This window comes from Poecilia latipinna, unplaced genomic scaffold (assembly GCF_001443285.1).
Source record: "Poecilia latipinna isolate Pla-1442-1.1 unplaced genomic scaffold, P_latipinna-1.0 Scaffold332, whole genome shotgun sequence".
NCBI lineage: Eukaryota > Metazoa > Chordata > Actinopteri > Cyprinodontiformes > Poeciliidae > Poecilia > Poecilia latipinna.
Window position 1 is genome coordinate 64,431 of NW_015112948.1, and position 22,903 is coordinate 87,333.

At 35.6% G+C, this 22,903-nt stretch overlaps 2 protein-coding genes and 1 non-coding gene across 5 annotated transcripts in view; all 3 read left to right on the forward strand.

Moving 5' to 3' along the window:
• The window catches only part of dnajc5ga (DnaJ (Hsp40) homolog, subfamily C, member 5 gamma a), a 16,648-nt gene extending 7,749 nt beyond the window's left edge, over window positions 1-8,899 (forward strand). Inside the window, exons 2-7 of one of the 2 annotated variants that reach the window (XM_015035358.1) lie at window positions 4,424-4,551; window positions 4,752-4,965; window positions 5,563-5,719; window positions 6,515-6,693; window positions 7,140-7,183; window positions 7,843-8,899. In XM_015035358.1, the coding sequence (XP_014890844.1) occupies window positions 4,433-4,551; window positions 4,752-4,965; window positions 5,563-5,719; window positions 6,515-6,690 (666 nt within the window). In that variant the 5' untranslated portion in view covers window positions 4,424-4,432 and the 3' untranslated portion in view covers window positions 6,691-6,693; window positions 7,140-7,183; window positions 7,843-8,899. The remainder of the gene's footprint in view (window positions 1-4,423; window positions 4,552-4,751; window positions 4,966-5,562; window positions 5,720-6,514; window positions 6,694-7,139; window positions 7,184-7,842) is intronic. The other variant, XM_015035360.1, reaches the window with a different exon arrangement.
• ift172 (intraflagellar transport 172) overlaps window positions 7,053-22,903 on the forward strand; it is a 46,007-nt gene continuing 30,156 nt past the window's right edge. Inside the window, exons 1-16 of one of the 2 annotated variants that reach the window (XM_015035357.1) lie at window positions 7,053-7,064; window positions 14,962-15,061; window positions 15,388-15,531; window positions 16,340-16,452; window positions 16,773-16,812; window positions 17,201-17,266; window positions 17,521-17,600; window positions 17,954-18,041; window positions 18,508-18,722; window positions 19,258-19,381; window positions 19,469-19,564; window positions 19,633-19,794; window positions 20,542-20,595; window positions 20,712-20,815; window positions 21,114-21,199; window positions 21,888-22,000. In XM_015035357.1, the coding sequence (XP_014890843.1) occupies window positions 15,023-15,061; window positions 15,388-15,531; window positions 16,340-16,452; window positions 16,773-16,812; window positions 17,201-17,266; window positions 17,521-17,600; window positions 17,954-18,041; window positions 18,508-18,722; window positions 19,258-19,381; window positions 19,469-19,564; window positions 19,633-19,794; window positions 20,542-20,595; window positions 20,712-20,815; window positions 21,114-21,199; window positions 21,888-22,000 (1,524 nt within the window). In that variant the 5' untranslated portion in view covers window positions 7,053-7,064; window positions 14,962-15,022. Of the gene's footprint in view, window positions 7,065-14,882; window positions 15,062-15,387; window positions 15,532-16,339; window positions 16,453-16,772; window positions 16,813-17,200; window positions 17,267-17,520; window positions 17,601-17,953; window positions 18,042-18,507; window positions 18,723-19,257; window positions 19,382-19,468; window positions 19,565-19,632; window positions 19,795-20,541; window positions 20,596-20,711; window positions 20,816-21,113; window positions 21,200-21,887; window positions 22,001-22,903 lie in introns of those variants that run through there. The other variant, XM_015035356.1, reaches the window with a different exon arrangement.
• Window positions 14,447-14,518, forward strand: trnaa-ugc (transfer RNA alanine (anticodon UGC)). Its single transcript has one exon. It is a non-coding gene; the product is annotated as a tRNA-Ala (tRNA).

Below are 22,903 nucleotides of genomic sequence, written 5' to 3' on the forward strand. Positions count from 1 at the left end.
AAAAAAAGGGAAATTTTCCCCCCCCAAAAACCCCAAAAACCCTTTTTTTTTTTTTTTTTTGTAAAGAGCATTTAATATTAGAACTGGAAGATATTTTAAACCTACAAAATAAAACACAACAGCCAAAAATGATAAATCAAAAACAAAAGCCACACACAACCAAAAACATAAAATGAATAGATTATGTAGTGTCTCTGAACAAAATTGCCCTTAATAAATATAAATTATCAAAATAAAAATGATCAAGCTCATTAATTGCTTATTTCAACAGACTTAACTGTGAGGCAGAATCATCAAAATGACAATACAGGATATTTACTCTATACAAAAAAATATTGAACTTGTAGATATTTTTAATTTTTTTTGTTTCATAATGAAACAGCAGAGGCCTGTTTGCAGAGCCTGAATCACAAAGACTGCATTTGCTCCATTAACCTAATAGGCCTGGCTCACCGATACCCGATCGATAGCTGTAGTGGCGGCTGGATCAGTAATCAAAAATGTTTATGTTCCAAAGAAAAGCTGAACTTTATGTCTCCAGTTCTGCCAGCCTGAACCCAGTCAGGGTCGTATTTACAGCAGCCATCTTGGCTCCAGCAGGAACGCCATCTGGACCTGTGGCGTTTCTAACATTTTTGGACAAAACATGTCTGTGTGATCTTTATGCAAGATTTATTTCAGTCCAGAACCTGACTTGGCTTCTTCTCTTTTATCATAGTTGTTAGACTGCAGGTTGAGATCACACTGCTGTCTGTTTTCAGATATTTATTTACAAAAACTGAAATGTGTGATGATGACTTGATTAAAGTCTTTCAGCTCCAGTGAGTAGAAACTCGCTGTAAACAACGTATGTTCCTGTTAAAGGCGGCGTTTCTTATGTAACTGGCAGTATTTCTGCAGCAGTCCAGGCTGACAGATGATATGCTTTCATACATTTTATTCTTCCAAACCAAAATTATTGCAGACTGAATATTATAGGGCTGCAGCAAATTATTATTTTATTAATCGATTATTCTGATGATTAACCGATTAATCACATTTTAAAAATTGGTGCTTTCTGCAAATTTTTCAATTAACCACTTAAGCCTTTTTGCAGAATATTAGAAATACATTAAAAATGCAGATAAAGCAAATAATTATTATTTTGAATAAGGAAATTAACATTTCATTGCCTAAAATTCAGCAGCAGGAGGAATCGTTTAGCGTACGCTTGGTCATTTGTAGCTGACGATGGGTCAGTGCTTTGCATAGCAATAAAAGATTGGTTTTCCAGAATTTCAACCAGGTGAAGCTAAAACTTTGCCACCTCAGGAGTTCTGGGCAGAACAGATTTACGAACAAATGTTTTTTTGTTTTGTTTTATTTTTGTTTTTTTTTATCTTAAATGCAAAATATTTCTACCGTATCTTTTTTGTACAGCTTTAGCATGTTTACTGCTTCAAATGAGCTGTTCTTTCAGCAAATGGCCTTTTTTAGAGTTCTGTACTCCAGTGATTGATTAATAACTGATCAGTTACTAAATTAGTTGACAATTATTTGAATAATCGATTAATCACGATTAATCGCTTCACTCTTAAAACAAAATCACTTCTAATGCAGTAAATGTGTCATTATCAGCCGTTTCCTTTTTCAGTTCATGAATGTGTAACAGTTGGACATGAAATCGATATGAAATGTTGATGCTTTGAGGTTTTCTGTGTTTGTAAAACTAGGAAGTGACTTTAATCTTTGCCAGTGACCCATTTTAAGAGTCAGAATGTGAAACTACTGAGTGAAAGTACCATCTGGTGCAGTTGTGAAAGGGATGTCAGCAGCGTGAGGCTCTTAACTAATTAGATGAGAGACAATAGAAGCAAAGCTGCTTTCTGCTGCGCTGGAGATGGAATCATTCAGAGGATTTTCCCAGTAAATGTGTAACTGATCTCATTGTAGAAAAACTGATAAATAGGGCAGCCATTAGCTCCTCCGACCAGAAATACTGCTCGGCTTTGAGGCCTGGTTCAGGATCAGCTGGATCAGTTTCTCTATGAAAGCGATTCTAAAGCTGGTAGTTTAATTCCAGTAAAAGTAAGAAAGGTTTATGTGTCCAAAATTAATGTACTGCAATAAAGATAATTGTTGCAGGAAAATGAAATGCCTTATTCTGCAGAACTGAAACCAATTAGCTTTAAATAACTGCAGTTTTGTTTTTTTTTGGAGTGAATTCAAACAAGTTAGTTTGCAAAAAACTACATTTTTCTTTGCTGCACTCATTAAAACTGAACGTAGTGACCATGCATTTTAGCTGCTGCTTATTAAACAGTCAGAAATGGTGCAAAAATTAATTTGTGTTGCTGATAGTTAAGAGACAAGTTTTATTTTCATGTTGTACCAAATTTGTGATGTAATTAATTAGGAAGTTATAGTTTACAAACTACTTAAATTGTTTTTCAGTTTAGAACTCTTCACCTACCTTTTGCTGTGCATTGCCTGACAGCTGGCTGGAAGAAGGTTGTGCGTGTAAGAAAATGGAGAGCAGTTTTATTTCAAATTAAATATTAATAAATATATAATAAATACTCCATGAAATAAATAACTGTCCCCATGAAATAAACATTTTTCTGTTTACTTTTTATTTTTATTAAAATGAGCTTGATATAAAATTCCCTGATGTACATAATGGAGCTTTCCAAAATAAATGTCATAAAATAAAACACCACCATGAAAAAAATTATGAAATAAATAAGTAAAACTTTTTTGTTATTATTTTATAGGAACATCTATTTATTTAACAGAGTAGTTAATTACTTGGTGCAGTATTTTAAATTTGAATTAAACAGCTCAAATTGGACTGTTTGGAAATATTTTTGGTTATGATGCATAAACTAAAAGCTCGCCTCTCATTTTCATTAAAAAATATATTTTAAGCAAAACATTCAGAGGAATAAGCTTATGCCTGTACATCAAAATCAAAAAAATAAAAGTTAAAGATCACATTTGCAAAACTGTTTCAACAGTAGAAATAACTGTTGCTTTTGTATTTTATTTTTTAGAGATTCTTGTTTTAAATGTCATGATATATAAGCTGTGATCAATGTCAGGCTAAATAAAAACAGGTCAGTAGAGATTTAACTGTTTATCTGTTTCTCTCTGAGTTCATTAAGTTTGTGATTCTTAGCTTGCATCAGAAAACGTCCATTACATTTGTTGTTGGCTGAGATAAATCTTAGATTTGTTTTTTTTTGTTTGTTTTTTTTCCAAATCAGGGTTTTCCGTAAAGATCCCATAAGTAATTCTGTACCATTTGTCCAATCAGTACATTGATTAGAGTTGTTTGATTTGCCTTTGGCAGAAGAACATTTCCCCCTGCCAGCTTGTTTTTTTTTTTTTCCCCCCGTGGCGTCTGTGTGTGGATGAGCGGTTTTGTTGTGTTTGGTCCGTCTAAAGCGGTCCAGTCAGACTCTGACCGGGACGCTGGCCCTCTCTGACGTAGACTTGGATTGGTAATCTGTTAGATCAGCAAAATGTAATCTTCTTTAGTCAATGACCGCTATGGCATTATTTGTATGGCTGAGTAATAGATGTGCTCGGTCTGTACAGTTGCCATGTTGACCAGGAATCCGTTTGTGTAGTCCAGTAAAAAGTCTTTTGTTAATGATTTTTCCTGTGTCGAAATGTTTATGTGCTTTCAGTTGTGTTACCTTTTCCAGTTAAATGTGGTGTGGAAAGGGAAAACCCTTAGACAGATGAAGTAGCATTTGCAAATTAATCCACTTACATCTCCACAGTAATTTATTTCATTTAACAGATACAAATAATTCATTTTTGATTGTTGGGGTAATACTGAATAATTTTTCCCAGCCTTCTTTCATTTTGTATCCATGTTTTTACCCTTTATGTATCACTTTATTCCTCATCCTACTTAGGCAATATAAGCGAGTAAATATTGTAAAAATGCTCAGATCTCACTTGTGTCTGAGAAACTTTATGTTAAACCACTATCTCCTCTGCTTGTGGTTATGAACTCTGTTTGGAACAGTTGGTATTTTATAATTTATGAACCCCTCAACAAAGCAAAGCTATATGTCCTTATAAGTAAATTTTTCAAGGCTATAGAAAACAAGGTGACAATAAATTTAAATTTATTATCACCTTTTTAAATTTGATCACTAAATACTATCAATAAAACTACAATACGATTATTGTAAAAACTGATTTAATCTTTCATCAAGAATTGAGCGCGAGAGTTTATATTGTGTGAGATTTAAGTTTGACTCAAAGCAAATTATTGTTAGCTCACATACGTATGTGTGCCCACGTCAGTCTCACTGCCCGCTCAGGTTGGCAGCACAAATATAACGCCATAACTATGAGGTTTTTAAGTGTTTTTTTGTGTTTTTGTAACATGAAACGCAATCATTTATTGTTTGTTTTTTATTTGTAGAGGTGAGCCATGGCTGAACATAATCCTGCCCGTCCTCAGAGGAAGATGTCCACCTCTGGGGAGACCGTGTATAAAGTGTTAGGCCTGGAGAAAGGCGCTTCCGCTGAGGAAATTAAGAAAGCATACAGGTGAGCTGACTGGATGTGTGCTGATCTGAGTCATTAACCTGTTTCTACAGAGTCTCAGCTCTGTACAAACACTCACTCTGTACTTATTTCCATGAACTTCATGCTGAATTTTGTGACCCTGGAAGTTATTTTCATAAAACAATTATTCTTGAAGTCCAAAGCTGATTGTTTGCCTCTGATCCCCTCTGAACTCTTTTCAGAAAACTAGCGCTGAAGTATCACCCGGACAAGAACCCAGACAACCCAGACGCAGCGGAGAAGTTTAAGGAGATTAACAACGCCAATTCTATTTTAAACGACGAGAACAAAAGAAGGATTTACGACGAGTATGGCTCCATGGGCCTTTACGTATCCGAACAGTTTGGAGAGGAAAGTGTTAAATACTACTTCCTCATGTCCAAATGGTGGTTTAAGGTTAGTAACGCCGGTGGCCTTTCTCACATTTAACAAAATGTTCTGTTGTTTTCACGGCAACTGAGCGGCAACTTCTTTTAGCGAGAGAATAAGTAATTAGCCAAATAAACACATTTAATGAATCTGTAAACACAGCTGGGTAAAGCCTAACGCTGATCTTTGGTTCATCCTCATGATGCAATCATAGACGTTTGTCCTCCTGCCAGGAATGTAGATTAAAGCCGACATGGATCAGCAGCTTCTGAAGTGTAGTACCACACAATGTAAACAGAGATGATGCTGGGCTGCTGTTGATAATGTCAGAGGTGATTTAGCTCCTGATTATGTTGCTGTGGTTGTTTTCAGGCCTTTTGCAGTAAATATTGTGATGAAAACATGTTTTATCTTGTATCAGAGGAAAATTACTAAATCTCCTGTCTTTTTGGGATTATTTTCTTAGATGGCAAACAAATTCACAGTACCTAAATGTTCCGGCTACTCTGCAGAACTGTTCAGAATCGCATGTAATCTGATGATTCAACTGTTTAGAGATGAAGATTAAATTCTGTCGACTGTCATACGACTAAGAAAAACCTGTTTGCATGTAAATCCCTGCAGAGTCTGGTGCTGTGCTGCACACTTTTCACCTGCTGCTGCTGCTGCTGCTGTTGCTGTTTCTGCTGCGGGAAGTGCAAACCCCCCGACGACGAGGAAAACTACCAATATGTTGATCCTGAAGACCTGGAGGCCCAAATCAGAGCAGATCAGGACGGAGGCAAGTCCTTCTGGGTCACTCCGGTTTATGCAGATTTATTTTGATGAGTGAGAGTTTTGTTTGTATTAGTACCGAACAACCAGTTGGTCTGTCACAAAAACAAATTTTACTGGTCGATATTTTGTTCCAGAAGTAATTGCGATAAACTGTTATTGTTGTTTTGAGACCGTTTTCAAGTGATGATGATGTAAGTTCACTCTCTGAAAGATCAGTAAGCTTTACGTTCTAATGAAGATTTACCACTGGAACTAGAAGACATTTTAAATATCTGAAATAAATGAACAAAACAGAAACAATTAAATTAATTATGAAGTCTTTGTGAACAAAATTTTCCATCAAAAGTACGGCTGGTTGAGGCCAAAGCACCAGGCTGAAGACTTTTGTCATCCACTTTCATGCAAATGGAAATTATTGAGCTAATTTTATTCATTAGTTTATTGCGACAGGCCCAACAACCAGTGTTTGGTTTGCATTAAGGGCATTTTATGTCAAATTGATGCAAAATCAACAAGGAAATGAATTTGTTGATAAAAGATTGTTTAAGCTCAAACTGCAGAAGCAGTTAAAGGTTTTAGATGTCAAACAGAATACAATATGACAAAAATGTCTCTTTTGGGTCACTGTTATGATTGAAAAATATTAAATTCTCACATCCTCAGAAGTAAAACACAGCAGCAGTAGTTTGCTACATTCTAGTGGTCGTATTAAACTGCATTAAGCAGCTTCACTGGTTTGCATCAGCAGAGGATTTAAAATGGACTCACACCTCAGGATTTCCCTGTTCCAATCCAACAGGTACCACTGTAATCATAATCCAGCCAGCATCCGATCTGGGTCCAGAAACCCCAGAGGAGCAAAGTAAGCCCATCCCCCTGCCCATGCCCATGCCTCCACCTGAGCCCCAGTCGCCTCCATCCGCCAACACAGCGGGGGAAGAAAACCCCAGAGACAGCTTACAAGAGTCTAAATGACTCGTAAGAGCCGCCTCCAATGATCTGTGTCCCGTCCTCTTCCCGTCGTTTCGTTTTTTTTTGTTTTGTTTTTGTTTTTGTTATTTTACACGTCAGCTGTATTTTGTGGCTTCTGCTACTTGGCTAACAAAATCCTCCAGTTTTCCATTTAACCCCAACAATCATCCTCATGTTGGTTTCTACATGCATGCCCCGTTCATCATCAACACGTTACCTGTGTGTGTGTCTGCGTTACGATGCATGAGAGGTCCAGATGTCGTCCACTGATCTGAACCAAATACTCACTGGAATGAAAAATGAAGCGCTTGCATTGCTCAGCACTCTGTAACACTTTTATCCATTTTGTTTGCTTTATAAAACCTGAGCTGCTACTGGTTTCTATTTTTTAACCTCTTTAATTCATGCTGATATGCAAGTAATTTTACGTCTTGTATTATTGTTTTTTACAGGAAAGTGATCATGTAATTAAGTGTCAACTAGCTGACGCAGGAAGGTAAGATGATGTTTTTGTTTTTCAGATTAAAAGCCTCAGCAGTAATCTTGTCCTATTCTCAAGTAATATATTGGTAATGACATAATAATGCAAGTTTGCAGACTCAAAGACAAATAAACTCGGCACTGGAAGTGGAAAATATTCTAAATTTCCAAAATAAAACAACCAAAAACAATAAATAAAACCAAATTAAAAACCACTTGCAACCAAAGCCAAAAATAACATTATGTGTCTGTAGACCAAATTTCATCAGAATAATCAAAAGAATGGAAATTATCAATTTGATCGTGCAATTAATTGATTAGTTGATTAATTGGTTATTGTGACAGGCATGTCTAAACTGAACAACCACAAACTTTAAGGTACTTTGAGATTTAATTTTAAAAAGACCAATTTTTTTTATCTTTTGATTTATTTGCTATATTGTATAAAAAAGACTTAAGTTAAATGAAATATGTGGAATTTTTTATTTGATTATTAGTTTCAGATTTTTAATTTTAGAAAAAACAGTGAAAGCTGTTGATCATTCTTCTTCTACTTCACAGTTGTATGCTACTTTGTGTTGGCCTGTTGCATAAACTTCAGTAATAGTTGTTGAAGTTTGAATGTTTCTGAGCCGTTTGATCTGATCCCTGCCTCCATTTTTAATTTTCCCTCAGCGTTTCACGGCTCTCCTTCGATCCAGCTCCATCTGCCCGCTGTGAGCAACCCAGAGAAAAGCCAGCCCAGAGTCACCAGCCAGCCCAGATCTCCTGTCCCACCTGACGCCCCCAAACTCCAACGCCCCCCATGCTAACCCAGCTAACGCTACAGACTGCTTCCATGGACCTACATGGAGACCTCCAAACGTTCCCAACGCCCCCCAGCCCCCTCCTCTCTTCTAAGTTCCTGAAATATCTGACGCTGGTTCTGACTGAATAAGTGTGTTACGCCAAAACTCCACCCCAGTCTCCTCTGGTCATTCCATTTCTAACCACTAAGGATGGCATGAAAAGGAGATGTGGACGGATTATTTATTACTTTTCACCTCCTTTTTATTTTAGACACCGTTGATCATCAGATGGAGGACTTTTTTATTGTTTTTTGTTTTTTTTACATATCCCCCACATTAACTTGCTTTTACTAACTTTGGGATAGAAAGTTGGTGATAAATTCAATGCCAAACATCGTAGAAATCCAGCTGCTCAGCATAAACGAAGCATTAACACGGGGACTCATTTCCTTCCTCCCTTGTTCTTGAAAACAATTCCCAGCGGTTATTGTTGCATCGACTTCCACCTAAAACTCGCTGCAGTCTTGTGGTTTGATGCCAAACGTCTGAGCCGAGATGGAGAGGGGATCAGCATGCACTCGTCGTTTTCGCCCTTTCCGCTGTCCCGCATGGAAAACTCAAACAACTCTTCGGCTTTTCCCTGCATACTCTGGTGAAATGCATCATGTGCACAAACACACACTCACACCAGCCCAGATGTCACTGTTTGCTTAAAGAAAACCAACAACAACAACCCCCACCCACAGCGAGACGAGCAGCGACCGACACCAAACCGTGGCGCTCTGACGGACTGCAGGACGAGACGTTACAATCAGTGCTTTGAAGTTAGCGTCATGCTCTTTTACATCATGTGGTTCAAACAGTCCGCCGTTTCCTCTGCCGGCCGGGTTCATGCTCCGCCTCTTCTTTGTGTCCAGATTCACTAAGATTAGAGTCCAATCTGATGTTTTGTCTTGGCTTCTTTTTGTAGATTTTATTATTTTACTTCCTAATTATGAACGAGAGCAAAGAGTAGCTGCGTTTCCAATTACAAATGTGTGCAAATCCTTGTTGATATTCAGCTACTGTTGAAAAAACACAATTTCACAGTTGCAGTGTTTCCATTAAACAAGAAATGAAATTAAAAATGCGCATGAATAAGCTTGTTCACAAAATAAGTCATTAAAAAACATGCAGTGCCATCACCCGCCTGCCACTTCCTGTTGTTTTCTTCTTCATAGTTTCTACCAGTAGTAACATCCAGCTATTGATCACTTGACTCATGTGATGCAAAAAAAATAAATGTTTTCCGTTGCAGTTTTGTGAAATGAATTAATTTTAATATGGGTGAAACAACCACTTCATCCTACCACAAAAACATTTTTATCAAAAAACACAATTTTGTTTTAATTGATTTGTTTCTATTAGGCAAATTTATTTTTGAAATTTCAATTTGCGTAATTCTATGGAAACACAGCTAATATCAAAGTCTGATCCTCGATCTGCAGTCCTGAAACCTTTACATGCTGCTCTAAAGTAGCAGGATAGTAGAGCTCAACCGCTGCGTTTCCATTGATCATAAAGTTGAGCAAATTAAAGTTATAAAAATACCACTGCCTGTTGACTTCTTTGCCTTTTCCTCCAATAGTAACATTCGGTTGTTGATCACATTTTTCATCCTACATAAAAACTTACTTAATGGAAAATGTGAATGTTTTCATTAAGTAAATTTTTGTTCGTAATTCCAGTTTGTCCAGTTTTATGGTTAACAGCTACAACCTATTAAATAGCAGATCAAACTCCTACAAAAAAAAAACAAGGTTTTTGATGAGGTTTTGACAAAGGAGGTTAGAGGTTTTTCAGCCGTAACAAAATTAGTGTATTTCACAAATCTGCTATGGAAACACTTTTTTTGCATCACGAGTCACGTGACCAACAACCGGATGTTACCACTGGCGGAAACGTTGAAGAGGACGATGACAGGAAGTGGTAGGAGGATGATGGCGCTCTGTTTTTTTTAATGACTTATCTCGTGAACAAACTTATTCATGCATGATTTTAATTCATTCTGATTTAAAGGAAACAAAGCAACTGCAAATTAGTTTTTTATATCACATTAGTGGAACATCGACAAAGTTTTGCACACATTTGTGATGGAAATGGAGCTGCTGACTTGACTTGAACTCAATTTAAAGTGTCTGACTTATCCGTTAAGTTCTGCATTATTTGTTTTCTTCAGGATGGAAATCTGAACCTTTACCTGCTGACTTGACACTGACAATGGTGTGCCTTGAAGAATAATTGTAGCTATGATAAATCGGATTAAGGTGTAAACGTTTGCAGTACGTTCCTGCAGAAAATAATCCAGTCTGAGAATTTCTGAGGAGAAAAAAAGGCTTTATCTCCTTTTGTGTTAGCTCAGGCAGCTAGTTTGGGAGTTTAGAAAATAAATTCAGACCCTGGATATGTTTTATATACTGACACAATCGTGCACAGCTTTATTTTAGATCATTAGACTGAATGAAGTTTTGAACATTTTCTGCTGCTTTTGTGTCGTGAAAAACCACAATGACTGACCTGATTATCAAGTTTTCACAAAACACTAAATTCTCTTGTTGTCTGGTGCTTTCTGATTCCAGACTCAGTCAAACTTTCTTATTTTTATTATTTAGAGGAAATTATTCATGTTTTATTCTCATAGGATGAGCTAAAATTATTTGATTATATTAATTACCATTTGGTTTTGGAAAGCTACCAAATGAAAACCCTTTCGATTCCTGACTATGTTTTGGTCTCCACTCATTTTTTAAAAACAAAACTGACTTCCTTCCTTCCTTCCTTCAAATCGTCATTTTGATCAACAAGTATCTGGTCCCATCTTTTAAATGCTGAGTAATTTCCCTCGAAGATGCTTTAATGCAACTTGAAGAACATTTCTTTAGAGAAAAATATTTAATATTTCATTTAACTTTTCATTTCTTTGCTCCGTTCCTGTTGAAGAATCAGTCCAGCATGTAAAAACTGGACCTTTGTTTGAGAAGCAGAACAAATTTGTAATAGTCTTCTAAGCTAATCTTATAGTTTGTAAGTTAACATGCAGACATTATGATTATGTTTTTAATATTTCAAACAAAATGTTGAGTAAAGTTATAGACTAAAACCTGTGGACAAAATCCCTCTTTACAGTGAGATCAAAACATCGATTCGACTGAGTTACATTACGATCAAAGTGGAGAACAAAGAAAAATATCAAATCTTGAAGAAAAAAAGGTTTATTCAAAGCTTTAAAAGCCTGTTTCTGTACGTGAATCGTACGAAAATGATAAGCTAATCACGTCATTATGGATCAAAAATGATCACACTAAAATCCCAGATTAACAGTTGAAACAAATTATTTGGATTACTTTAAATTGAAGTATAATTCTGCTTGTTTTTGGATCCATGTGTTCTCACTTATCTGCAAGCTGTGATGCATTTAAGTGCTGGCAGAAACCTCGTTCATCTGGGTTCTGACCAGATTCAGATCTATGACGGAGTATTAGAGCCAGACTAAAATGTTTTTTTAGATATAAGAATAAAATCATAAAATTAGCAGAAGAAAGCTGTAAGATTACAGGATTAGTTTTTCCATTGAGAAAAAAGTTTTGATGGATCTGATGTTTGAAACAGTCGCTTCGTTAATCATTTCAAAGTCCTTCTACTGATAATGATTGAATGCTGTTGTGTTAAATTAAAAGATGAAGTATTTTATTGTTCATAAAAGTATAATCAGATACATAATTTTATTATTTTTGAGGAGAAATTCTCACAAAATTACTACTTCATTCTCCTGATATCCAACCTTATTCTAATAATGTTATGACTTTATTCTAATTTTTTATATATATAAATTTATTCCAGTAATATGACTTTATTCTGCTAATATTATGACCCTTTTCTAGTTTATTTCAACCTTATCATGGTAAGTTACAACTTTATTCTTGTTTAGCATGACTTCATTCTCATAATCTGACTTTATTAATATTACAGTTTTATTCTTGTTTTATTGCAACTTTAATCTGCTACGACTTTATTGTCATTTTGTTAAGACTTTATTCTGGCAATATGAGTTTATCCTTGTAATATTATGATTTTACTCTCAACATTATTTTTTTCTTAATGAGGCCTGAATACTCTGTCATACTTCGTGATTCCGTGTTGAGGAAAGAAAACCTGTTATTTTTCAGGTATAAAATGTATTTATTAAACTTCCAGTTATCACTTTTAATAAGAAAAAAATTGCCGTTTTTGGCTGTGTAACGGTTTTCCTCACATTTTCCATGTCACTGTATTTTCTTTCATGCTACATTGTAATTTTCAATAGTTATCTGGAAAGTACTTTAATATTAGTTTCACCCTCACATTCATATTTAATAGTTTTTATGCACAGGAGAAGGGAAACAAAGATGAATCACTAACATAAAAGATGCAGAAGCAGGTTTTAAGTAGTTCATTTGACTAACACTTTAACATTTTTTGGTGAAGTTTTGGTATTTGCTGTTTTCTCTCCTCAGATCCTGTTAGCTCATGTTTCCTCCCAGCAGTTCAGGCTTCATGTTTCCCAGTCAGGTGTGTTAAACTAACGCAGAGCTGCAAACATCTCATTAAATCAGGTCAGATAAAAATATCTGCATCATGTTTCTACGTCTGCAAACAGGAAGTCATCTTGGATTTGTTTTTATTAATAGCCAGAACTGAAAAATGATTTAATATTAATAATCATTGACCCACTGAATCTAAATTTAACTCTACATGCCAGGAAGCAAACAAAACATAAATGATGAATCAAAATGATGTATTGGTACTGATTGAAGGTTTATGAAGTGATTTAACTTTAGATGCGCTTTTGTTTTTATTTATGCTACAACAAATGGTGAAGTTAGACTAAAGTCAGTGTGTTTACTTTGAATCAGGGTTCAGTGAGTCAATCTCCACTCTGTTCGCTAAAAAAATAAAATATTCATGGAGCTGATGTGCTTCCAGAAAAATTATTTTTTTATTAGTTCTTTTTAGTTGGCTGGTTAATCTACCGGATTGAGTGATTTCTTATGAAGAGCAAAAAGATGTTCTTGACCTGAACATGATAGAAAATGTTTCATCCTTGTACATAATGACTGTGATGAAATTCAACTCAATAAAAAAGGGGGATTTTCTAATCTCTTGTCTGTTACTTTGTTATTAAATCATATTTGAGTTTCCTCACCAGCAAATCATCACCACATAAACCCTGAATTGATTACATTACTCCAGTTTTCTCAAGCAAATTGGAATAAAATTTATTGTGTGAAACTCAAGCAAACTGGATTTTCACACCGTAAATATTCAATATGAAAATTAAAAAAAATGTTCATGATTTCTTTAAGTTTGTGAAAAAATCTAGCATTTACTGCCAAAGAATATTAGAAAACTAATTTCTCACTATTTAAATAATTTGCATTCAAAACATAATATGAGGATAAAACCAGATTTTGCAGATTTAAATTAAAAAATTTTAAGTTGTGCATTTCTGCACACTGAAACAGCCTCATGAATGAGTAAAACTGTGTGTTGAGATTACTCTGCAGCCTATAAATAGTCCTGTAATCCCATTAGCAGCTCGGTCTACTTGCCCAACTGCATTCTGTTGATTAGCTCATACTTTGTGTGTTTTTGGCTGTCAGGATTTAAAACTGTTTATGGAGGAATAACAGTGTCTGGGGCATCCTGTGGACACAATTAACATTGCAATAAACAAGATTATTCGGGTTAAATGCTCGTTGTGGAACTGAAAAGTTTGCACATTCAGTTTTGCACAAGCTGATTGGTTAAGAAGAAATTGTTTTGGGGTTTACAATTTTTTAAATACAAAGATTGTAAACATAAAGACATCTACAACTTCTATACCGGCAAGGTACTGACAACAATAAAAGTCTTAGACTTTATAAAATTGTATGTATTGATAGGAGACAGATATGAAACATTGTATGTCCTTTAAACATGTGTAGAAATAATCTGCTAATTTGTGCATGAATTATGTTTATCATAACTTTCACATCTTGGAATAAAACAGAAATTCAATCCATCTGATTCCATCAAGACAGAAGATTCATTCAAACCAACAGTAGGTGGCGATAGAGTCGAATTGACATTTAGTAGTTCTTTCAGAGTTTAATTTTGCTGTTTTATCTCATTTCATATAAGGGAAAAGCTTTGGTTTGGAAAATAGCTTAATTATTTAAACACTCTTTAATGTATGTCTTTAAATTAGAAATTTTTAAAAACACTGGATGTTTTTAAAATATCTTCATCTGTTCTCGCTCTGTATTACAAAACTTTGGAAGTATGTCCACTGATTTCTTTTATTTTGGACAACATCGGTTATTCTTATTGGATCTCAGAGTTATTTCACATTTATGTTCGTCTTAAATCCTGATCAAAACTGTGAACAGTGGTGTGTATAAATAAGTAGTAATGGCGCTTGGTTGGACATGGAAGGGGATGTAGCTCAGTGGTAGAGCGCATGCTTTGCATGTATGAGGCCCCGGGTTCAATCCCCGGCATCTCCAGTTGTGTTTTTTTTTTTCTTTGGACTTCAGCCATTCCCATAAATTTGAATAGTGAATTTATTTTACTTAGATATTTAAGTATTATTAATAGCTAATAAGCTAGATCGAACAAAACATTTACACTGAGCGACTTTGTAATTTATAACAAAGTCGCATAATAAAAGGGAATAAAAGGGAAGACTTCTCAACAACGAATTTAAAGAATTTAAAGCTTGCTTTAATCAGCTTTATTATCGGTATCTTTTAACATTTGCTTGTTATAAATATCTTCGGAAACAAAAAACCTAGCCATCGAGAAGTTTTTAAAATTCCGCATGCTTTAAACGCACCACGGTTCCTCTCCCAGAGCGGTAACCAAGGAGATCGCAGCTCTGTTTACTACTAAGATGTCGTCCTTGCTAGCTGCTGCTTCTGTCCTGGAGCTGGACGGAGAAATGGTCGAGTTCTAAAGCATTATTTCTGCGCTGATAACATCTCTTTGAGCTTCCTGTAGTTATTTTCAGAATGCAGCTGAAGCATATTAAGACACTTTTAACCCCACAGGTAAGTTTTGAAGTCGGGCAGGTTAGCTATCGTTAGCAGATGCTCGAGATTAGTTAAAATTTGACTAGCATACACGTTACAGCAACAAAATATAATTTAAACCTCCTTATTCTCTCCGTGTGAGTGTATTTTCATAACATGAATAGATATTTAACTTTGCTTTGTTTCGATGAAAATGAGTTTATTTAGTCATTTGAAAACGATTAAAATTGTGGTTTGATATATTCCGGTTCAGTTAGCATTTCTGTGAGCACTTAAAAAGCAACTTAATTGTTCAGTAGTTATGTGGGTCTTTTTGAAATCATTATTTTATTTCTTTTGAATAGGATGGCGCTGCAAAAGTGATATGCATGGCCTGGGCACCGAACAACAGCAAGTTTGCTGTTTGCACTGTGGACAGAGTGGTGCTACTCTATGATGAGCATGGAGAAAGGAGAGACAAGTTCTCCACAAAGCCTCTGGACCCGAAGGTGATGCATGAAAACACATTATAAAAAACATAATTTTATAAATCTATTATAAAATTTTAGGCATAGTATTTCGCCTAAAAAACAACTTTAAACACAGAAAAGCAGATTATATACAGACCCAAGTGCAGGTATTGTCATTAGGAATGACCAATTTAACCATATTTAAATGTTAACACGAATTTATACATTGCTACTTTCAGATAGATATTTTCTCCAAATATATAAGTCCAAATTTAAACTATTTAGTTAATGCTTCTTCTGTTTGGCACTTTTCACTGGAAATGTATCAATAAATGTGATTATAACAAGAAATAAAAAAATTAAAAATATGGAGATACATGGTTTTGCTCAACAGCAAACATCAATTTATGCATGCTTTAAACAAACAGGGATATATTTCAGCCATTTAGTTCTTTAAATTGATGATTATGGCTTACTGCTAATGAAAACCCAATATCCTGAATGACCATCTTTTGAAAGCGAAATAAGTTAATTTTATATCTCTACGTTTTACATCTGATGTAAAATCAGCAAAGGTTTACAGCAGAAATGTTCCTCCTCCCTGTGTGGAAAAGATCCTATTTAATAAATCATTAATATACATGTAAAATTAGCATTCTTGAGATTAAACATTTCAAAAAATGGTAATTGTGTGGAGAGTTACTGCATTATATTGTAACATGTCCAACACAATCCTTTCTGTGACATTTAATCCCAACCTATATGTTACCCTGCTCTGTTTTCTGTTGTTATTCAGGCTTTGTTAGAGTTCACCACATTAACATGTAGGTATTGTGTGATTTGGCAGTATGGAAAACAGAGCTATGTGGTCAGTGACATGGCCTTCTCGCCGGACTCCATCAAAATCGCCATCGGCCAGTCGGACAACATCATCTACGTCTACAGAATTGGGGAAGAATGGTAAGTTGCTTCCACCCGGTTTATAGTTGCTGGTGAATCAAAACACAATGTTTTAACATGAAACCTAAAATTCATTTTCTTACAAAATTAAAATATTTTGACATTTATGTGCAGACTGCTGCAAGCATGGGTATAGAAAATTGAGTGGAAGGGAAAAGTGTGGTAGGAAAAGGTTAAATCCTGACCGAGTTAGAAATATCTGAAATGATTCATAGTGAAACTCTGTATTTATTTGTACTTTTGGAAAAGTATTTAATTTTTGCATTAATAATGAATAATGTGTGGACCAGTTTTTTTTTATAAGGTTTCATCTTTCACAGGGGGGACAAGAAAGCCATCTGCAACAAATTTGTTCAGACGGTGAGTGAAGAGAAGCTGAGCTTTTATAGGAAAACATTTCAAAATCTTCTCTCAATGGAAACTATGAAGTATAGGGATGCACCGATATAAATGTTTGAGCTGATATTGATATCCAATATTAATATTGCTGCTGGTGTTATTTATATCGTATATATTTCCCTACCCTTTTGACAACATGAAAAATAGGACCAATGTTTTAAAATATGACTAAAATTCAAGCTAATTATTGTAATATATTGTTCATCCCTAGTTAGGTAGAACACAAAGTATTTATCTTTCAATAACCTCGACTTTTACTGATAAATCTGAATTTGGTCCTGAAATCTGGATTCTGCAGCAAAGAGAAACTGAAACTAAAGAGTATTTAACTTTACCAACTCTGTTGCAGAGCGCTGTGACTCGCCTTCTTTGGCCTGCAGAAAGTGTTATTGTTTATGGATTAGTTGATGGCAAGGTAAGTCACCGTCATTTTAACACCTTTTCAAAATTTACGACGTTAATGTTGTATATTTAAACTTGGATTAAAACAAGAATGTGCAAAAATGACCCACAATCTTCTGGTTCCTTCGAGAAAGATGAATAAAGTATTAGTTTATCGATTCTGCACAACTCATATTCTATAAATTTGATTTATATTCCACTGCATGCAAAGTTACCATTTTTGCAAAACAAAGAAAGTAATGAAGTTGTGATTTCTTTTCTTCTCAGGTCCGTGTGGCCAACACCCAGACGAATAAATCCTCCACCATCTACACCACCGAGTCCTGCGTCGTCTCTCTGACCACTAAGTAAATGTCTAATCCCCACAGCGCCCCCTACTGTTATTAGCACCCTAGTAAAGATGTGCAAAAAGCCTTTAAGAAATGGAGGAAAATTCAACCTTTGATTGGAGTGTCAGTGGGGTTGATTAGTAATTCATCCCTTCGTATTTCACCGGGTGATAAACGAGGTGAAAATATTAAACAATTACTGTTTGGGAATTTCAAATTCACGTCAGCCATCTTTTCTTTAAACATTCGCACAGCTTTACCAGAGGTTTTAGTGTTTTAATTAGAAGGTTGAAACTAACTTAGCAACCGATTAATCGTTATACAGACTCAAGAAAAGGAAAAAGATAAAGTAAAAATCTTTTTCGTGTCAGTGTTTCTGGTAAGGGGATCCTGTCTGGTCACGCCGATGGGACGGTCGTTCGATACTTCTTCGATGATCAGGGCTCAGGGGAGTCTCAGGTGATTTCACATTAAATCTGCATATCCATCAGTTACTGGACTTTATTACAACGGCGTATCAGAGCCTTAGATAGAAAACAAAAAGGAGGAGTAAGTTTCTGCCCAAAAGAATAGTTGAAAATTTACTAGAAAAAAATCAACTTTTGATTCACCTCAGAAATTTTTTTAAAGGAAATTCTCTACAAAAACTTTTGAAAATTTTTGATTTTTGAAGCTCAGAAATTTGTAAGTTTTCTCTTTCAAATTTCTGAGGTTAATCTAAAAATGTGAGTGTTGTTTCTAGCTTTCTGACTTTTCAGATTCAGAAATTTCCAAGTTTTTCTTTTTCTTGAAAATTTCTGAGATTTTTGGCAGAAATTTGCTCATCTTTTCTTTTTTCTATGTACGATGGCTATAATACTCCCTGGTACTTTCTTGACTTCCTCAGAGGTTTTCACGTTTCTGTGTCTGTCTTGTTGCGCCTAAGGGTAAGCTGCTGACCCACCCGTGCCCTCCGTACGCGCTAGCTTGGGGCGGTAACAGCATCATGGTGGCCGGCTGCGATAAGAAGGTGGTGGCGTACAGCAGGGAGGGCCAGGTTCTGCAGAACTTCGACTACAGCCGAGACCGATCGGAGAGGGAGTTCACAGTGGCGGTCACCAGCCCCAGCGGCCAGTCCGTGGTGTTCGGCAGCTTCGACCGGTCAGTTTGAGTCGGCTTCTGTTGTGTTGCTGTGGAAACGTAGAATGAGAGAGGTTTTTTTCACCAGTTCACTTCTTCTGTATCTAGTTCAGAATGATGTCAGCACACGTAAAGCCGTCATCTTATTTGTCGGCTGTGTTTACAATTTCTACTTATTTGGACTTTCTATTCTACAAGAGTTTATTAGGGCCATTGTAGATAGGAAATCAAAATTTACACCAAAAAAAAAAATCTCTGAAATTTTGAGATTGATGTCACTAAATTTTCTAGACAAAACTTGGAAAATTGTGAACTTCCAAAAGTTGATAGTTTGAAAGAAAAAACTAAGACATTTTACAGAAAAATGTGAAGATTTCTGAGCTCCAAAAGTGGAAAATTTGCAAGAAAAACCTCAGAAATTTTTAAATGAATCTCATACATTTTATAGAAAAAACTGTGAAATTTCTGAGTTTGAAAAGTTGAATATCTAAAAAAAAACTTTAAAAAATGTCCAAAAAGAAAAGAAAAGAGTTTTTTCTTGGTGATTATCTTGCAGACTGCGGGTTTTTAACTGGGCTCCCAGGAGAAGCATGTGGGATGAAGCCAAACCCAAAGAGATCTCCAACCTCTACACCATCACCAGCTTGGCCTGGAAGAGAGACGGATCTCGTCTTTGTGCTGTGAGTCTGCTGTGTGCCGCTGCAGTTAGATAACTAAAGGAAGAAGATCTTTTCTGAAACATTCTGTGTCTCTTTGTGTTTTTGTAGGGAACATTGTGTGGCGGAGTGGAGCTATTTGACTGCTGCTTGAGGAGAGCCATTTATAAGAACAAGTTTGAGATGACCTACGTTGGGCTGAATCAGGTAGAAACCTTTCTGTTGCTATGGAGATGAAACATGCATCTGTCTCATGTCTCCCTGGCTCCTCCCAGGTGATCATTAGGAACCTGTCCTCTGGGACCCGGGTGGTGCTGAAGTCCTACTACGACTACGAGGTAGAAGAAGTGAAGATCATGGGGAAAGATCGCTACCTGGTGGCTCACACCTCTGACACTCTTCTGCTCGGCGACCTGCTGACCAACAAACTAAGCGAGGTGCTGAACCCGTCTGTTGTATTTTAAATTGTTTATTATTCTGATGACATTTTTTAGCTTTTTGACAAATGGTAGGTTTGGTAGACAGAAATAGGCAGGGTGATTTTTATTTTAAAAAAAAAGTATTATCAGTATTTAAGAAAACTAATAAAATGAAATGGGCAAGAGACTTAACGAAAAAATAAATATAAAAAAATTATATAAAAATTAAATCAAAAAATAAAAGTCAGATAAACATATTGAAATAAATAATATTTAAAAAGAAATGGGAAGTTAAAAAAATAAACAAGAAGTTCATTTTAGTTAAGTAAATAAGCAAAATATATAGTGAAATACAAAATAATAAACAAGTGGGCACTTTTTTATTAAAAAAAGTAATATTTTTAATAAAAAATAATAAATTAAAAATAAAAAGAGATGGACACTTACTTATTATTTTAATATATTGAGAAATTAAAAATTGCACTTATTTACAACCAATAAAATCATATTTTCTAGTTAAACTAACTAAATAAAACATAGCAAAGTAAAATTAAAATAAGAAAAGGGACAGTTTTACTAAAGACATATTTCAAATATAAGAATAAAACACTTGGAGCACATTTTTAATTACAAAATAAATTGATTAATAACCCTTTTAATAAAAACATTTTAAAAACTAACATATTAAAAATTAAAAACTCTATATAAAAAACAATGGGCAGTTTTGTGTCAGATTAATAAATTTCCTTCTATTTCCTTCTTCAGGTGCCTTGGCCGGGTTCTGGAGGAAATGAAAAGTTCTTTTTCGAAAATGAATCTGTAAGTTTACAAATATATTTTTATTCATTCAAGAACTACTGAGATGTAAGCTGAAGGAAACAACAGCTAAATATATAAAACTGTGCTGCTGTTTGAATTAAAACCTGTGCTTCCAGGTGTGCATGATTTTTAATGCCGGGGAGCTGAGCCTGGTGGAGTACAGCAACAACGAGATTCTGGGATCAGTCAGAACCGAGTTCATGAATCCACACCTCATCAGGTGGGCCGGAAACGGATCTGAACCCTGAAACACACTTCAGCGCAGTTAACAGTCAGAACTGAATATTAAACATAGTTTTAAACATCTAAAACAAGCAGTTTTATCAGCAGAATTTGAATATTTTGGGTATTAAGATAAAAAAATTAATTAAGTTGCAGCAGTTTCTTTGGTGTGTAATTGCACAGCTGTCCACTAGATGGCGATATTGATCTTTGCAGAAACCCAAACAATCAACATCTAGATTTCATTCTTGCATGTAAAACATTCAGTCACTTATAACTGATCAATATTTCTCCAGTGTGCGTCTCAATGAGAGGAAGCAGAGAGGAGTGGAAGACAACAAGAAACTTGCTTACCTGATCGACTTAAAGACCATTGCAGTTGGTAAGAAACAGGAAGTGTGTCAAAAAGGTCGTTTGGATCATTTCAATGCAATAGAAAGAAAATCAAAATGTCCATTAAGGTCAGAACTGTTTTTAATGTCCATTAGCAATGTTTAATGTGTCCAATTAAGAAAAGTTCAGAAAATTCCATGAAGATTTTTTCAATATGATTAGCAGCAATGTGCAGCTTTTTTAAGGTGATCATATTTGGCTTTTTATCCCCAAAATATCATTTATGTCAAAGCAGAACTACATCATAGAGTCATTTTTTACTAAAACACTCAAAAATAATAATGTTTAAGTGTTCAGAAATGTTCATTTATTCAGTTTTTAATCCAAGACAAGCAGAGTTGGTGAACAATGCAACGTTTTAATTAAAGAAAAACTGAATGCTAACAGCTGCGACAGACTAGCGACCTGTCCAGGATGTATCCCGCCTCTCGCCCGGAACGTTAGCTGGAGGTAGGCACCAGCACCCCTCCCGACCCCACTGAGGGACAAGGGTGTTCAGAAAATGGATGGATGGATGAATGCTAACAGAGCAACAAGCTAACGGAGCAGTTAATGTTTGTTTACCCCACTGGTTAACTGGCTGATTTTTAATCCTGACCCCAGTTTTTAGCCTTGTGCTGGCAGTCTGGCTGCCCCTCAGTTAATCTGCTGGTTGTTTTTGTTTTTTCGATCCTCAGTGGACTTGGCTGCAGGCTACAACCTGGGAACCATCAGCCACGACTCCAAGATTGACTGGCTGGAGCTCAATGAAACCGGACGCAAACTGCTGTTCAGGGACAAGAAGCTGCGGGTGAGAATGAAACCTCAGCGCCCCGAGAGGCTGAAAGACTGGAAACAATGAGATAAAGAGCTGCAGGCAGTAAATTAGAGAGGGCAAATGACAGACGGATATAGCAGGAAAAAACATTCATCCTTAGTTGGGGCTTGTCTGCTGTCAGAGCTGCATCCATCACCCTCAATATGCCTGGAGGCTCTGCACGGGAGCAGCTTGGACACTCGGGAATTAGGATGGACAGTTGGGATAAACTGACCATTATGCATCACTGAAGAGGCTCACTTTCCACTTTTCTTCATTCCAAGTTTTAGATTCAGTTTGTTTCTCACATAGCAGAATAAGAGTGGATTATTTAAATTCTTAGAGTGCAAAATAGTGAATGCAGATCTGCTCAGCTAATAGCCATTTCTTAAAAGCTAGCTCATGTCGTAATTTCATTTGGAAAACTATTCTAGTGAGGCAATAAAATATAATGCAACAAATCAATAGCAATACATATATATACATATATATAGACATGTCATCAATATCAATAAATAATACATCTGATAAAGTATTCAATATGCAATATGTAGAATATTCACTGAACTTCGATCCAGAATCGCACAGCATTCTGGGAGATGTAGGCAGAGAAAAGGCTTCAGCCGCCCAACCTCTCATGGCTCGCTAAGCAAAGTTGGTGGAATCAACTAACTCACTCACTCTTTGGTTGCCTAGCAACAACTTGCTAGGTTGTTTTTGCAAAACAAATGTGTTAAAATCTGCATTTACATCTCTATTTTAAAAATATTGTTGGTTCTGCACTGTTTTTGCTAAATTATTAAATCTAATAATTTTATCTGATCTGACAAAATGTATTAAGGGTGGAGCAGGGCGAGTATGAAAAGTAAGACAGTTTAGTTAAATTTTTCCCTTTTT